Here is a 16,844-nt window from a genome sequence, read left to right on the forward strand (position 1 = left end):
TAAAACACACATACACACAATATGAGTTTCAAACATTTACTAATCACTGAATAATAGTTTAACAGAATGATGGAGGTAAAATAAATAAGTATTTAGGAGCCTGAACAAGGCCAGATGCTAATTGTGCTGCTCTCCATACAGAGACACAGAATAAAATAAGAAACATGACTTAAAAGTACATAAAATCACTTCATTCAACAACAAGTAATTGTACTAAAGCCTAGCACACACACTAGAAGACAAAAGCTCATCGTCCTTTCGTGCCTTATGTCTGCAAAATCAACTCCCACATAGGTGTGTTAATCTGTGCAAGAATGAAATTTTAGGGTTGTTCCCACAAAGTCTTGGTGGAGATTGATCTTGAAAATGTGCGCTTGGTCACATGATTCTTAATGTAAATACTCTGATGTACTTCCTGTTGGTTATCCGTGGAAAGTGCACATTGGTTAGTATTAATGAGATGCAATCTGAGATCTGTTAGTTATGCTAGTGTGAGATGTTTATAAAAGTGGCTAATGTGAGTCAAGTGTAAGTGTTTACAGTGTGCACAAACACTTTCTGCACATACACGGTCACTAGACCGTGATTCCTCAAACTGTGTACTGACACCACAATTCTGTCTTTAATGTTAATAGTAATCATTTACCAAACACATTCGGACATAAACACACATACCCTGAGAAACACAGTAGGTAATCTCACAGTTCAAGCATAGCAAATCCCATCACAAATGCTTCAGAACGCTCGGAAAAGGAATTCCTTCCTGTGAAACTACAACATGAGAGAAAGCATCCTCCTAGAACAAGCACACAAACACATTTACACACCATACACTCTGTAAAAAGACATATAACCTTTACTCAGTCCTTTACTCATACTCATTCCAATGTTGACATCTTGGATGTGTTGCAGGTTTTGGCCTAGAGTCCAGACATTTCTTGACTTTGAAAGAAAGGTGCTTCCAAACATTGCTAAAGATCATTCTGGTTCCATGTTGAAAGTCAAAACAGGTGTGTGGATGTAGTTTACATCACAAAAACGTTCCAGGACCAGTCCCCCAGTCGCAACCAAAATTTGCGTGACTTGCTCAAGGGTATAGCGGTTGTAGAGCAAGACCGTCCTCTTGCAAACCACTTCTTGGAATGAACCCCTTTGTCTTTGTGCTTGTAGCCGCGATCCTTAACCAAAAGTTCACCAAGCAGGACTCAAGGTTTCATTTGGGAAGGGGTTTGCATGGTCAAAGAACATCCTCCAGTTGTTCCCAATTAGACTTTAACTTCACCTTGGAAATTTCGGCTAGAAAATCTAGGAAAGAGACTCTTCCGATGGTTTTTCTATAGCGTTAAAGGGTTTTCAGATTAATTGCTCAAGTAAAATAGAGGCTGGGGTTGTAGAGCAAGACCATCCTCTTAGAAACTCTCCTTTCCTTGGGTTACTTCTACTTGGAATTGACCCTACTATCATTGTGCTTGCAGCCCAGGTCCTTAACCAAAAGCTGACCAAGCAGAACTCAGAAAAATTTGGGAAGGTGTTTGCACACTTAAATAAATGTCCTCCAATTGTCTTTGTTCCTAATTGGACAGTCTTACTTCATCGTAGGTCTTTCAGGCTAAGGGGTGTTTCTATTGGATTAAAGGATCTTCATTTGAGTCGCTTGATCAAAATAGTGGGTGGGGATGTAGTGTATGTCCTTTCAGAGCATACACCATATTCTCTCTTAAAGGTGATTGATTTGACAGATTTTATGTCGGTAGGGGCTGGCAGAGTTCAGCTATTCTGTTGGCCCTTCAGAGGCTGCTGTGCTGACCCCACTTTCGCTCTCAGGATGTCTCCAATTCTCCTGCTCTTCGTTGCCTTTCTCTTGATCATCCCTATGTTGGTCTCAAGAGTACTTGGTGTTCGAGATCTTCTTCCACAGTAGTGTTTTGAGATTGTTCAGAACAAGGGAATGATGCACCTCCATCTGCGAGGCAAGTCCGCTGAGAGTCACACAGGTGCGTAACTGTTTTTCCAGATCCTCCCTCAGGTCTGATGGCGCTCCGAAGAGCAGGAAGTCTTGCAGTAGCGCGCACACCTTGGCTAAGTTAGGCTGCACCACCTCCACATTACACTGCCTTGCCAATCGGTCGCACGTCGCGGTACAATCTCGCCCGTAAGTGCAGTCGGCATTTGCCTCGCAAGTTCTCCCTCGCAGGAACCCCTTGACGGTTGCCTCCGATGCTACGCTCTGAAGGTCTGCCATTTTGAAGTCATATTTCGCATTGTACCCAACCCGCCTCGGGCTTGCGTCACATATGTAGAAGCTTCCGTAAATGCCATGGAACACCTCCTCCACAAACTCGAGCAGACCGATGGTTATTCGAGCCCTGCGGGGCCATGCGGGAGCGAGCCACTGGTTAAGAGCGACGCCCAGCGCCTCTGGAAACACTGGCTGTAGCCAGGCAGGCACCTCCAGCCTGAAGAGGGCGCTGTGTGCTACGTGTTCAGTCACGTAAAGGTCTCCACAGAAGCCCAGCAGGTGGGGAGCATGTTCTTTATCCTGCAGTGCCACCATTAAAACAAATTCATTGATCTGAAGCAAAGCCCACACGGATTTCGCCTCTGCTAATGAAACTTTGCCATCACCATTAACATCAGCTAGAGAAATCACACGGTTTACAAGGGTGCCAAGAGACGATTGCTCTCCAACACTGTCCTGTGAAGGAATGGGAGAGAAATTTTAGTTTTGGAATAAATTGCCATCAATAACCTTTTTGTCACAATCATGAACTATGATTTACTACTTTCTATTTCTAGTCAGAGGTGGGTGGTATTTATAATTTAGGAGTAGGGGAAGAATTCATTCTAGAGAGCATTGTATGTATACGAGATCATTGTCAATATTTTTGTTTTACCGGGAGAAAAAAAAAAGTACACCTTCAATTAAGATGCTTTTTGGTTGATCGGATCACAAATGGACTCGGCTAAATACAGGTGTAAATGGGGTCTAAAACGTTTTGAGCTTATCCACTTTCAATCACTTCCAGAGGTAGTCGAGAAAACATTCGACCGGATAGCTTTTGTAGTGTAAATGCTCATGTGGTCAAATGCGTTCAAACAGCCACAAAAGACCGCCTACTCTCCGCCTACTGAACTAATGCGTAAACATTATGGGAAGCGCGATAGCCAGACGGGATTTAAACTTTGTCGGCTGAACACCCAAGTTTGGTTTGAAGATGAAAAATGTACCAAGCACAATGTTCTCTCACCTGATTCCTGATTTCTAACATGTCAATATGTTTTTCTTTTGTCTCCGTGCATGTTCATATGTAAATTGCACAAGCTTATTTTGTCCATTAGATCGAAAGATCTGAAAAAGCCCACACATTTACCTGCCAATAGACCCTCCCCTCAAAGAAATCAGGACTGAAGTGGTTGAAAGTGGAGAAAAGAGACCGATTAAAATACCAGGTGTATTTGGGTATGTGTCTGCCTCGTCCACTTGTGATCCGATCGACCAAAACACGTCCTAATACCAGGTGTAATCAGGGCCTAACTGACATGGACTAAAAGCCACAAAACTCTAATTTTTATTTCATGAAATGTCTAAACTATAGTCTTTATCCAGTACACATATATGCCTTTATACTGAAGTGTGCATGGCCATTTACAGCATTTTGTGTGGGTTGTGTTTAAGTGTGTGTGTTTGTTGTTCTCCCCTGTGACACTGAGAGTGAGTGTATTGTTCTGGCTGTGACCTTTTCAAGCTCCTTCAGTTATTTTTGGCTTCTCTTCCCTGTTACCCCACTCCCTCCCCTGCTCTTTCTATCCATTTTCACCCTCCTACAGGAGACCTTGAGGAACAGCCGAAAGCTTAGAGAGGGTTAGACTGTCTTTAGTTCCGTTTCTGCTTTCCTCTGCAGGACATGAACTTCTCAAATATCAGTCACAATTAGAACTGAGTGATATTGCGAATATTCATCATATATTTCTGATCACTTGACTGGTGATTTCATTTAATCAACATTTAAAATCATTGCAATAAATGTAAAACTTAAAATAGACAAAAATGGCATTGGAGGTGGTAAGTTCAGTTAATTTTGGAAAATAAGTTCAAACTGTCCAAAAACCACTTAAAAATTTTGTTTTTTCATGTATTAAAATGATTAAATATTATATGCTAATGGTCATTTAGAAAGAAACACTAATTTTGAACTAGATTTTCACTTCTATTAAACATTTTAAATCTTCTTGAAAACAATGGCTGTTAAATTGAAATTGTGAAACCCATTTCAGATTAAAGGCATTAATATCAATATATCTATTGAATATCGGCATACGATTGAAAAACATTGATATAATGCCTGCACCACAACAATTTAAGTTCAAGAATTTAAGGACAGGCATTTTATGAGAATAAAACTGGTTTCTTTGTCAAATGCAGGTCTGGTTTACTGTGATATTTGCTTTTAATGTGAAACATTGACAATAAAGGAGGTGTAGTAGATGAAGAGACCTTGAGGAAGGAATGCAGCATCGCTCTGAATTCATCCATGGATGTACCGCGGGTGGGTTTATCATAGAGGTTGTTGTCATGCCGTAGTGGAGTGTCTGGACCGTTTTCTCCTCTCATACTCTCTTCAATGCCACACTTCACCAACACAGCTTTCTCCTTCCACACAGCACTGTACACCTGCACCACACATATAACAACAACAAGTGTGTGACAGATGTATGCCTATTTAGGACCATCATTTCTTTTTTTCTATTTTTATTTTTTTTTACATTGTGACCAAAAATGATTGAAAGTAAAAAATTCTTTAAAATATTAATAAGTAAATTATTTGTAATAAATGAATAAATAATGCATTAAAAATTGAATATAGTAAAAAAATAAATTGCAATACTGAGAATAATGCAAATAAAACAGGTAAATATAAAGTAATATGTCTAGATAAATATTTTGGAAAGAAAAATGTGCTTGATTGTTCAATAAAATAAATGTCACACAAAAACTAAATGCAAAATATAACTTTTTTTCATTAAAATGTGACCTGAACATATTTTTGTAAGAATCATCCATAATTGTATATACATGCCTATTTAGGACCATAATTAATTTTTTTCACTTTGTGACAAAAAAACCCAATTAATTATTAATAATTCAATTATTTTTAATAAATCAGATAAAACAAAATCATGAAAAAAAAATAATAATGAAAAAGTCACATTGCAGTATAGAAAAATCATAATTGAGAATAATGCAAATTAAATAAAAAAAGATAAATATGAAGTAAAATGTCTAGATTCATTACCTCAATGAGAAATTTGGAGGAAAATATGAAAGCTTGTTTTCGCCATTACATAAAAAATAAAAAAGGTAATTGCAACTTTTTATCTCACAATTCTGACTTTTTTCTCGCAATTGCGAGTTATAAAGTCCGAATTGTGAGATAAAGTCAGAATTGCAAGTTATAAAGTCAGAATTGTGAGATATAAAGTCAGAATTGCGAGATAAAGTCAGAATTGCAAGTTATAAAGTCAGAATTGTGAGATATATACTCGCAATTGTGTCTTATGAAGTCAGAATTGCTAAAACTATAAAATTCTGATTTTTTTTCTCAGAATTAAGTTTATATCTCACAATTCTTACTTTATCTCATAATTCCGAAATTACAAATCACAACTGTAAGTTTATATCTCGCAATTCTGAGAAAAATAAATCATAACTGTGAGATAAAAAGTTGCATTTACCTTTTTTATTTTTATTTTTAATGGTGGAAACAAGCTTCCATAGGAAAATGTGCTTGTTATGGAAAATAAATGTGACAAAAAAACAAATGCAAATTATAATTTCTTTTCATTAAAATGTGTTTTTGTAACAATCATCCTTGTGTGTGTTTACCTGGTGCGTTGGTGACGTTGAAAGACAGTGTTGAAGAGACAGAGTTTTCTCCTCACAGAGAGACTTGCACACCGACCCCGAGATGATTCCTCTGCGGTAATGATCACACTAAACACACGCAGAAAATGGACAGGCATTAATCACAAACACTATATACTGTGAATACTGTATCTTGACATCTTTTCCCAATTTAACAGTCTTGTGCAAGCAACAGGAGGACAAACCAGCCAGTTAGAGGACAGAGGGGGTCATGATGTTATGATGGACTGGCTCTTGTGCAGATAATGACCCACAAACGCACAGATCAGTCTAACGGCAGTGTATAACTTCTCCTTCTCAACTGCGTTCTCTCTCTTCCTTCTCGCTTTCATTTCTGATATCTACCCAAGTGGCTTTCAGCACACATGTTGCAAAACAAGAGCTGAAAAGGCCTTTCCTTTCTCTGGGCCTCACCAAGTGTCTAACACTGACACAGACGTACAGAGGTATTTTATAACATCACATTTTAAGGCTCTGAAAAGACTGGCAAATTTGTTTTTAGAAAAATGAAAATGTAGCACAAAATGAGGTTTCCAGCAACTAATACTTAAAATTTAGGTCTGTTCCTCGCATAGTACTATAGTGTGGCTTTAAAAGACTATGGTGCACAAGTTGTATGGATTTTGTAATTTTGGAGCTTGAACACACTAGTTATGATACACTTGTGTTGTATTGAAAAGCACATCCTGATTGTTCCTTTAAAAAAAAAAAAACACGAGCGAGTAGATGGTGAGTAGATGAGATAATTATTAAGAACGAATGTGTGACTTTGAATGCAGAACATCACAGTAAGAGGAAGTTATTGTTTACATCCTGTAGCTGAATACAGAATTTGTGATTAAACTCAATCAAACAGCATAATTAGCCTACTGCGACAATAAAACGGAGAATATTTAAATGTGGTTTCCATAACAGCATAATTATGAACTGCCACCTCTCTTGCTTCCTCCTTTTAATTTTCCAGTTTCAGCAGTTCTGTGCAATGACTTCCTGTCAGGGACGAATACTAGAGGGCAAACAGCATAAATATTACACCATCTGTGTGTATGTACGGTATAAGATCGCACTGAGGTGTTTGTCAATCATCATGTATCATCATAAGTCTCTCACGCTCTGTCTAAAGCAGCAAATCCTCTCTATTCCACGTTGATTTCACCTAAGTGGCAGGGAATGGCGCTCATGGGAAGGGACGTCCAGTTCAACTCATGCATTATGGAGGATTTCAGTGACTTACAATGAGCATGGTACAGACGTGTCCTCTGCAGAGCTCTGAATAAGAGGAATACTGCATGTAAATCACCCAGCTGGCCACCAGAATCCCAAACCACGCCACCAACAGGTACTTGACCTTTACTGCAGGTAAACGGGACTGAAAGAGACACATAAATATACACTCAACAATATTTCACATGACATATATAATCTCTCGTTTATATTGCACTTTTACTCCGAATTTATTTCCACTTTCATGTGGAAATAAATTGGATAAATATCAGAATTTTTCAATGTGCAGTGTAAAATCATTATTATATCACTCTTAACTCAACCTTTGATAATTTATAATCATTTTACTCTCTTTACAATAAATATATAAAGTATTGCACAGAAGGGTACATATAACAATATGTTTAAATATAACATAAGAAAATATTTAAAAAAAAAAAAAAAAGCAATATGTGAATATACACTCTAAAAAAAAAAAAAAAAAAAAGAGAACGAAAAATTTACATAGTAAAATACCATAAAAACCAATGCATTCTGGGTAATATTATTGGTTGTTTTTGAGAAAATATAGGCTACCTATAACCTATAGGCTACTTTCTGACAAATATTACCCTGAATGCATTACTTGTACAGTGTATTACTATTTCAGTGCATATAGGCCTCTTTATTACCCAGAATGCCTTTTTTATGGTATACTGCCATTTCAATCTGGAAAACAGTATTTTACTGTGTAAATTTGTTTCGTTTTTTACAGTAATTTTTTAGAATGTATAATACTACATCACAATAATAAATAATTTAATAAATGTAATATTTATTGATGTACATAATGTCTCAAATGTTTCGCTTTGAACAATGACAGAAGAGATGCAGATCAGAAGTTCAAAGTTGTTTTAATTTCATATAATAAGAAAAAATATCATATTAAATTACATTATAAAACTTGCTGATGACTTTATGATGAATATGCCAGTGTGGGATGTTTTATGAATGTGGGGTATGTGCCACATGAAATATATAAGCTCTCATTTATATTACATTTTTAATGCCGATCTGGGCCACTTTAATATGTGGACCTTAATATCAGAATTTGCCATCATGAAATTTTTATTTCAATCTAAATTCAACCTTTGTCATTATGTTATGATATACAGGCAAATTATTTAGAATTGTTTATTTACAAAATAACTAAATTAAGTAATAGACAAAAAGGTGCATATAAAAATGCATAAAATATATACAGATGCAAAATATAATATTAATTAAAATTTAATATATATCAATGTGCATTATGTCTTAAATGTGTTGCTTTGAACAGTCCTAAGTCACTTTTTTCCATAAGTAAAAATTATATTAAATTACATGTTGAAACTTGATGTTGATGATGACATTATGATGAATATGCCAGGGTGGAGTGTTTTATGTAGGATATGTGCCACATTTAAAAGGTCATTTGAAAAACCTCACAAAAAAAAAAAAAAATTGGATTTGAGCAGAAAATCCGAATGGGGCACATTGGCTTGCGATGTAACTGTAGCTTATCCCACTTTGAGAGAATTAGAGAGAGAAAGCAACAGTGAACAATATTAGTGGTCATTAGCATGTGTCCTAACAAGATTAAACGTCTTCTCTTGGACAGTTTTCAGGTGTAAAAGGGCACTGAATGCCGAAGGCAGCAACTGTTCTCTGTGCTCGAGTGGGAAAGTGAGTGTGTGTTTGTGTTGTGTGACTCTGTGAAAACACACATATCTGATTACTGCCTGTTGATACAGACAACTGTTATTAGATACCTAAATTCAGTCCGTGTGCATGTGTGTGCTCTCTGAAAACAAGGCCTGAACACGCAGTCCAAAAAATGCAGTTTTGACAGTGCCGCACTTTAAAATACATTCATGTCATGTAAAAATTTGCACTGAATTTTTCATTGAAAAATAAACATTATATAATCATTTACTCACCCTCATGTTGTTATAAACTTAATATGAACAACATTTCAATTGAAATGCCATGAAAATACAATGAATGGGGCTTTCAAGCTTCAAAAAGCATGCAAAAGCGCCATAAAAGTTTCATAGAAAGTGTTCAAATCATGACAATAGTCTTGAAAAAAAATCTCACCCTATCTCTTCTTGGCACATTCATTAAGAGTTCATGAAAGTAGAGATGTCGTATGCATGAACATTTCATTCTTTTGAGTCAAATTTTTCAATGAATCTATTGATCTAGTTCTCAAAACCAGCCTAAATGATTTGTTTACAAATTGAATTGACTCAGTTCTCAAATTCAACTCAATCAATTAAAGGTGCAGTAAGCAATTTTTTATAAACGCTGTTGAAAGTGGATCAGACCGAGCGGCACAACAAACTTGTAGCCAATCAGCAGTAGGGGGCGTGTCCACTCATGATGGGGGAGGAGAGTGTGAGCAAGAGGGAGATTTGAAGAAAGACTGTAGAAAGAGAGAGGGCTGAGAGACATTACAAAAAGTTTTGTAGGTCTTTTACTGGAAAAAGTAAGGTTATGATCAGGCAAGAGCTTTAATATTAGAAAAGCTTTCCAGTGCTGGAGAGACCTAAAGCCCAAAGTATACTTCGTTTTTTGCATACACACACAGTCGAACACACAGCCTTGCCAAGTATACTTCGCTTGACTCGTACGCGTACACAGGCGTTCGCAGTTTTGAGCAATCTCTCGCCACAAGTTAGAACACCATGTAAATATATTTAGCCTCATTTCCACCTAAATTACCCAGAACTTTTTCCCCCCCCAGACCTGTTGCAGTCTGCATTTCCATCGCGGTCTAATTCCATGCACACAACTTTTCGGTTCCTGCTGGATTTCGTCCTCTACATATATGCTTAAAGGGTTAGTTCACCCAAACATGAAAATTCTGTCATTTATTACTCACCCTCATGTCGTTCCACACCTGTAAGACCTTCGTTAATCTTCGGAATACAAATTAAGATATTTTAGTTGAAATCCGATGGCTCCGTGAGGCCTCCATAGGGAGCAATGACACTTCCTCTCTCAAGATCCATTAATGTACTAAAAACATATTTAAATCAGTTCATGTGAGTACAGTGGTTCAATATTAATATTATAAAGCGACGAGAATATTTTTGGTGCGCCAAAAAAAACTAAATAACGACTTATATAGTGATGGCCGATTTCAAAACACTGCTTCAGGAAGCTTTGGAGCATAATGAATCAGTGTATCGAATCATGATTCGGATCGCGTGTCAAACCGCCAAACTGCTGAAATCACGTGACTTTGGCGCTCCGAACAGCAGATTCGATACACTGATTCATAATGCTCCGAAGCTTCATGAAGCAGTGTTTTGAATTTGGCCATTACTAAATAAGTCGTTATTTGGGGGGGTTTTTTGGCGCTCCAAAACTATTCTCGTCGCTTTATAATATTAATATTGAACCACTGTACTCACATGAACCAATTTAAATATGTTTTTAGTACATTAATGGATCTTGAGAGAGGAAATGTCACAAATGTACAAATGTATAGTATAATACAATGTAAGTTGCTTTGGATAAAAGTGTCGGCCAAATGCATAAATGTAAATGTAAATGCTCCCTATGAAGGCCTCACGGAGCCATCGGATTTCAACTAAATATCTTAATTTGTGTTCCGAAGATTAACAAAGGTCTTACAGGTGTGGAACGGCATGAGGGTGAGTAATTAATGACAGAATTTTCATTTTTGGGTGAACTAACCCTCTAATAAAGCCTGAACCTCATATTTTTAAACCCCATTGTTGATTCAAATAGCGAACAACTCTTACTGCACACCCTGTAACAGACTTTAAAAAAAGGTAGTAGAAATAATATGCTGCGTGGAGCCAACCAATCAAAATACTGTGTTAACTCAGCATGTTCAGCGCCCAAGTCCCACCCTCAGAAGTTCCAGAACTTTTGAAAAAGTACTATCTCACGAGCAGGGACTTTTTGAGGGAGAAATTTAGACCCTGGTTCCTGTGGTCGAAACCTACCGAGTACCATCACAAAGTCCCTAGTTCCTGAGGAAAGTTCCTGCAGTGGAAACAGGGCTTTTGTATTCTTTAATGCTAGAGCTGTACAAATGAGGGTACTTTCTAATGTCTTCACATAATCTCTCATCTATGTAGGCCTCCATTGTCACTGTAGCTTGCATGTGTTCCAGTCTTTTCTGTTTATGCAGTTTTTGTTTGACTACCTTGTGAATCGACGACCCCACGGCACGGTTGCCACCTTGTGGATAAATTAATTACTGCAAAAAATATTAAATGTGCACGTTCGACCTGCGCACACAAAGTACACGCAGTTACAAAAATCCGTACGCGCGTACTCTTCTGATGATGAAATTTGCGTCACGCACACTACGCTGAACCTTGTGTAAAAGGGAAGTATACTTTGGACTTAAGCAGGAAGGCCTGAAAACGGATGCAGAGGCAGCTTTGTTTCTGCTACATACATGAGTAACACTGATTATGCTATATTTCACAGAACCAAGATATGCTGTTGTTGTAATGTTAGCTATAATAACAGGACAGTTTTGAGTGTCATTGTTTGTCTGGAGCTGGTGTGCTGCTTGAGCATTTTTCTGCATTTTTTGTGCTTCCTTGTCGTTCATCTTCTTTTCTGATTTTGCTTCACTTCAGCTATGATAAAGAGACATCCACTCTTGCTTTGTATGTTTGTGCATTTTAGGGGCGGAGCAATGAAGGGTGGGGTGTGTTTGTTTGGGTTGATTTTAAAGGTGCCATCGAACGTTTTTTTACAAGATGTAATATAAGTCTAAGGTGTCCCCTGAATGTGTCTGTGAAGTTTCAGCTCAAAATACCCCATAGATTTTTTTTTAATTCATTTTTTTAACTACCTATTTTGGGGGCATAATTAGAAATGCGCCGATTCATGCTGCGGCCCCTTTAAATGCTTGCGCTCTCCGCCCCCGGAGCTCGCGCTTGCCTTAAACAGTGCATAAACAAAGTTAACACAGCTAATATAACCCTCAAAATGGATCTTTACAAAGTGTTCGTCATGCATGCGTCGGATTATGTGAGTATAGTATTTATTTGGATGTTTACATTTGATTCTGAATGAGTTTGAGGTTTTGCTCTGTGGCTAAAGCTAACATTACACACTGTTGGAGAGATTTATAAAGAATGAAGTTGTGTTTATGAATTATACAGACTGCAAGTGTTTAAAAAATGAAAATAGCGATGGCTCTTGTCTCCGTGAATACAGTAAGAAACGATGGTAACTTTAACCACATTTAACAGTACATTAGCAACATGCTAACGAAACATTTAGAAAGACAATTTACAAATATCACTAAAAATATCATGTTATCATGGATCATGTCAGTTATTATTGCTCCATCTGCCATTTTTCGCTATTGTCCTTGCTTGCTTACCTAGTCTTATGATTCAGCTGTGCACATCCAGACGTTAATACTGGCTGCCCTTGTGTAATGCCTCGATCATGGGCTGGCATATGCAAATATTGGGGTCGTACATATTAATGGTCCCAACTGTTACGTAACCGTCGGTGTTATGTTGAGATTCGCCTGTTTTTCGGAGGTCTTTTAAACAAATGAGATTTATATAAGAAGGAGGAAGCAATGGAGTTTGAGACTCACTGTATGCCATTTCCATGTACTGAACTCTTGTTATTTAACTATGCCAATATAAATTAAATTTTTAATGCTAGGGCACCTTTAAAATCTCTCAGAAATTGCTTACTGCACCTTTATTTTAAGGTATCCGTGTTACAGTGTAATTATACATTTACGTGTACTTACTATAGGGTATACATATACATGTACTTACTATAGGGTTATGGTTAAGGCCAAAGTATACCTCAGTTTTTATGTGTACGCCAGAGTCTGCATACAGTGCGCATGATGCAAATGTCGTCACCAGAACGCCCCTATGCACGTCGCACATTTGCATTGAATTTGTTTTGCACTAATCAGTTATTCCAAAAGGTGGCAGCACTGGCCTGCATGGGCCGTTGTTACACAGTAAAAAAAACAAAAGTAAAAAGCGACAAAGAGCAACAATATCAACAAAATACCGGAGACTGCAACAACAACAGACGCCACTGACAAGCGCTTGTGTGAGGGGGGTTTTGAGATATCCGTCATAACTTCTGGAGAAAAATAGCGCAGACACTGGACAAAGATGAAACTTTCTAGAGCGCATGTGCCTGCGTTCACACATGCTATCAAATGGAGTATACTTTGAAAGACTGCGCATATGCCAGCATACACATAAAAAAACAACACAAATTGATTAGGGTTAGTTCCATGTAAGTATGCATAATATTACTACACTAACAACACGAAACGTGTAACAAGGACATTGTAAAATAAAGTGTTACCAAATTAAATATTGCTCTGTTCCTCACAAAACTATTGCATGGCTTCAGAAGGTTTGGAATATAGCATAAAGATCACTTTTATATTTTAATAAGCTTTTGCATCATTCTTGAAGACTGAAAGCTTCAGTCCCCATAAAACTGCCACTAAAACTCAATTTCAGAAAGTCATATGGGTTTGCAACAGCATGAGAGTGAGTAAATAATGAGAGAATTTTCAGGTCCGTTTAATATGAGGAATTGTGCTTTTGTTTAACTTCAGGTTGAATCACTGCTGTTTTCATTCTCTTGTACGAGAGAAAAGAAAGATGCATTTGTCATCTGTGCCATCTTCAGCGCAGGGTTCAGCAATGAATCTGACAGAGTTGACCTACACAGTCTCAAACGGTCACAGTGTGCACTTACGGTGAGTGCACTTATGAAAGAGGGCTCTTAGTGCGGATCTACAGAAATACTGTCAGCATACTGTGTGCATTAAGCACTCAGACCAGCCGTGTGTGTGTGTGTGTGTGTGATTAGCTAAAGATGGGAAAACAGTATATTAATTGCAACATTTAAAATGACAGATCCACTTTCTTATGATTAATGGAGTCTGTCTTTTAAAAATACAGACGATGAATGCAATGCATATAAATTAGGAGGTACAGCGATAGTATCAAATGGTCATACAATGCTACATGAAAGAATACGGGTGAATGGGGCTAGTTGTCACACTGGGTCACAAAGACTTTATTTCAGTAACTTTAAGGAGTACAATTACGCAAATGTGTGTTTTCACTAGCAGAAATTATTTGATATGTTTATGCTACCTTAAGCATATTTGCTGTTTCATGAATTCGTGTGCATAATTTTTAAAAATGTATTATTATTTTATTTATTTATTTCATTTTGCTGAAGTGAAAAGCCTAAAATAGGTTATTTAATGGCATGTTCCCCTTAATGTCAACGTATATTTATGGGGAAAAATAGTAAAAATGTTTAATAGCTTACAAAAATTGACTTTCAAAGAGATATGAGATATGTTTACTGAAGTAAAAAGTGAACTAGCACCGGTTTGAATGACTTCCATATTCATGTATCATGGTATTTCCACAGTATTCATGGTAACACAATGAGCAGGAAACATATTATCATGGTGCCATGATCAAAAACGTAGTGATACCATGGTACTTTTGTGTTACTGTGTTGTTTCAATTTCTTTATAAGGTTTCCGTTGGAAAAATAAGACCAAACATTGTCTTTCGAGTGAAGAAAGTTACCTGTAAACCCTTCGATAAGGGACAGAAGAGCACCAGGTGCACCAGCCTGCGTAAACTCCTCGGCATCTTCACAGTTTCACTGATGATGCGCAACACAAATACCGATTCCTCTCCAAACGCGCCGTCACTTTCTCATCTCGTCTCCTCCATTACAGACGACACGCCTGTGTTCTCCAGCACATCAATGAGCAAAAAAATACACATTTACTCTTATTTTATCGCCGTGTGCTTTCGTTTCAAGATGCAATCGGCCGTGCGATGGAGAAACATCCCATGCTGGTGGTGCTCAACTCAAGGACACGCGCTCGCACACGCATCCATTTGCACGCGCTGCATCCAGAGACGCGCGAGCTCCAGGCATCATCCTCGCGCGACGAGATACGACACGGCCAAAGATGCTTTAAAAACAAGCTCGGGATTTGCGGGATATTTAGACAGATGTTTGGTTCTCTTAAAGATCAGCGCGAATCGTGTGGATGAGACGGTGCGAGAATGAGAATCACTGACGATCAGCTGGAGATTCGGCCTCTCTGCGACTCCACAAAGCGTCTTAAAGGGGAAGAGACCCTGATCTACACTACCGACAGAAAACAAACAATACTGTCCCTTTAAATACGATTGATTACAATAGAATAAAATAAAATCTCTTTAAATGTGATAAAACACTTTTAAAAATGCCTTTAATATCGTTTTATGTAATTAAAAGACAATATCCCTGAAATTTGACCACAGACAATAGAATATAATTAAGATAAATATCCCTTTAAATGTGATTAAATAAAATAAAATATAATTAAAAATACCTTTACTTTCGATTTTGTAAAATGTGTTTAATTTTGTTTTTTAAAGAAAAGACAATATAATAATATTCTTTAAATTTGACCAAAGACAAAAGGATATTGCAAGTATATTAAAAGCATATACATGAGACTAAATAGAAAAAAAAAATAGAATAAAACATACACAAAATAAATAATCAACAATATTATATAATAGAACAGAAATCAATAGGGAATCCTTTTAAATCTGACTTAAAAATAAAGAGAAATATTTTAATTTGTTTTTGCGCATAAGGTAATTTATAGTCTAAAAGTAATTGCAGTGTCAAATGAGTAATAATGCATAAATGTTCTTAAAGGTACACTATGGTCCCCTAGCGGTTAAAAACAAAACTGCATTCATTTTGCGGAAGAACATTGTTTTGGTTGTGCTTTGGCTTTGCATGGCTTTACGGATGAATATCATTCTTTCTCATAACTAAAAAAAAAAGGATAATTATCCTATTGCTCATAAAACATTCCTAGGCTTAAGAGATATAACCAGTTTCGACAGAAAGGATCTCAAGCTGACTAGCTGAAGATGTTACAGTAGCTTTACTCATTAAAGGGATAGTTCACCCAAAAATTAAAATTTGATGTTTATCTGCTTACCCCCAGCGCATCCAAGATGTAGGTGACTTTGTTTCTTCAGTAGAACACAAATGATGATTTTTAACTGCAACCGTTGCCGTCTGTCAGTCAAATAATGCTAGTGGATGGGAACTTCTACTATAAGAGTAAATAAAACTTGCATAGACAAGTCCAAATTAAACCACGAAACACGAAACGATCGGTTTGTGCGAGAAACCGAACAGTATTTATATCATTTTTTAACTCGAATACACCACTATGTCCAACCGCATTCAGCACTCGTTAGTAAGGTCTGATCGCGCTCTGACAGCGGCAGTGATGTCTCGCGCGTATACTTCAATGAGAGCGAGACATCACTGCCGCTGTCAGAGCGCGATCAGACATCACTAAGCGAATGCTGAACGCGGTTGGACATAGTGGTGTATTCGAGTTAAAAAATGATATAAATACTGTTCGGTTTCTCGCACAAACCGATCGTTTCGTGTTTCGTGGTTTAATTTGGACTTGTCTATGCAAGTTTTATTTACTCTTATAGTAGAGAAGTTCCCATCCACTAGCATTATTTGACTGACAGACGGCAACGGTTGGAGTTAAAAATCAAAAATGCCATCTCCACGTCGCTTTTACAACATTTCAAATCCCTCAGTTTTTGCCATATCC

General features: G+C 37.3%; 1 protein-coding gene across 1 annotated transcript; it reads right to left on the reverse strand.

Moving 5' to 3' along the window:
* Nucleotides 1–22: 22 nt before the first annotated feature.
* Nucleotides 23–15,394, reverse strand: dipk1b (divergent protein kinase domain 1B). The gene is made up of 5 exons (XM_048166229.1): nucleotides 14,776–15,394; nucleotides 7,158–7,292; nucleotides 5,885–5,992; nucleotides 4,496–4,672; nucleotides 23–2,695 (listed from the first exon to the last, which is right to left on the reverse strand). The coding sequence occupies exons 1-5, from the start codon at nucleotides 14,839–14,841 to the stop codon at nucleotides 1,883–1,885; spliced, it is 1,299 nt and encodes a 432-aa protein (XP_048022186.1). The 5' UTR covers nucleotides 14,842–15,394; the 3' UTR covers nucleotides 23–1,882.
* Nucleotides 15,395–16,844: the final 1,450 nt, after the last annotated feature.

The sequence above is a fragment of the Megalobrama amblycephala genome, linkage group LG18, assembly GCF_018812025.1.
Source record: "Megalobrama amblycephala isolate DHTTF-2021 linkage group LG18, ASM1881202v1, whole genome shotgun sequence".
Classification (NCBI taxonomy): domain Eukaryota; kingdom Metazoa; phylum Chordata; class Actinopteri; order Cypriniformes; family Xenocyprididae; genus Megalobrama; species Megalobrama amblycephala.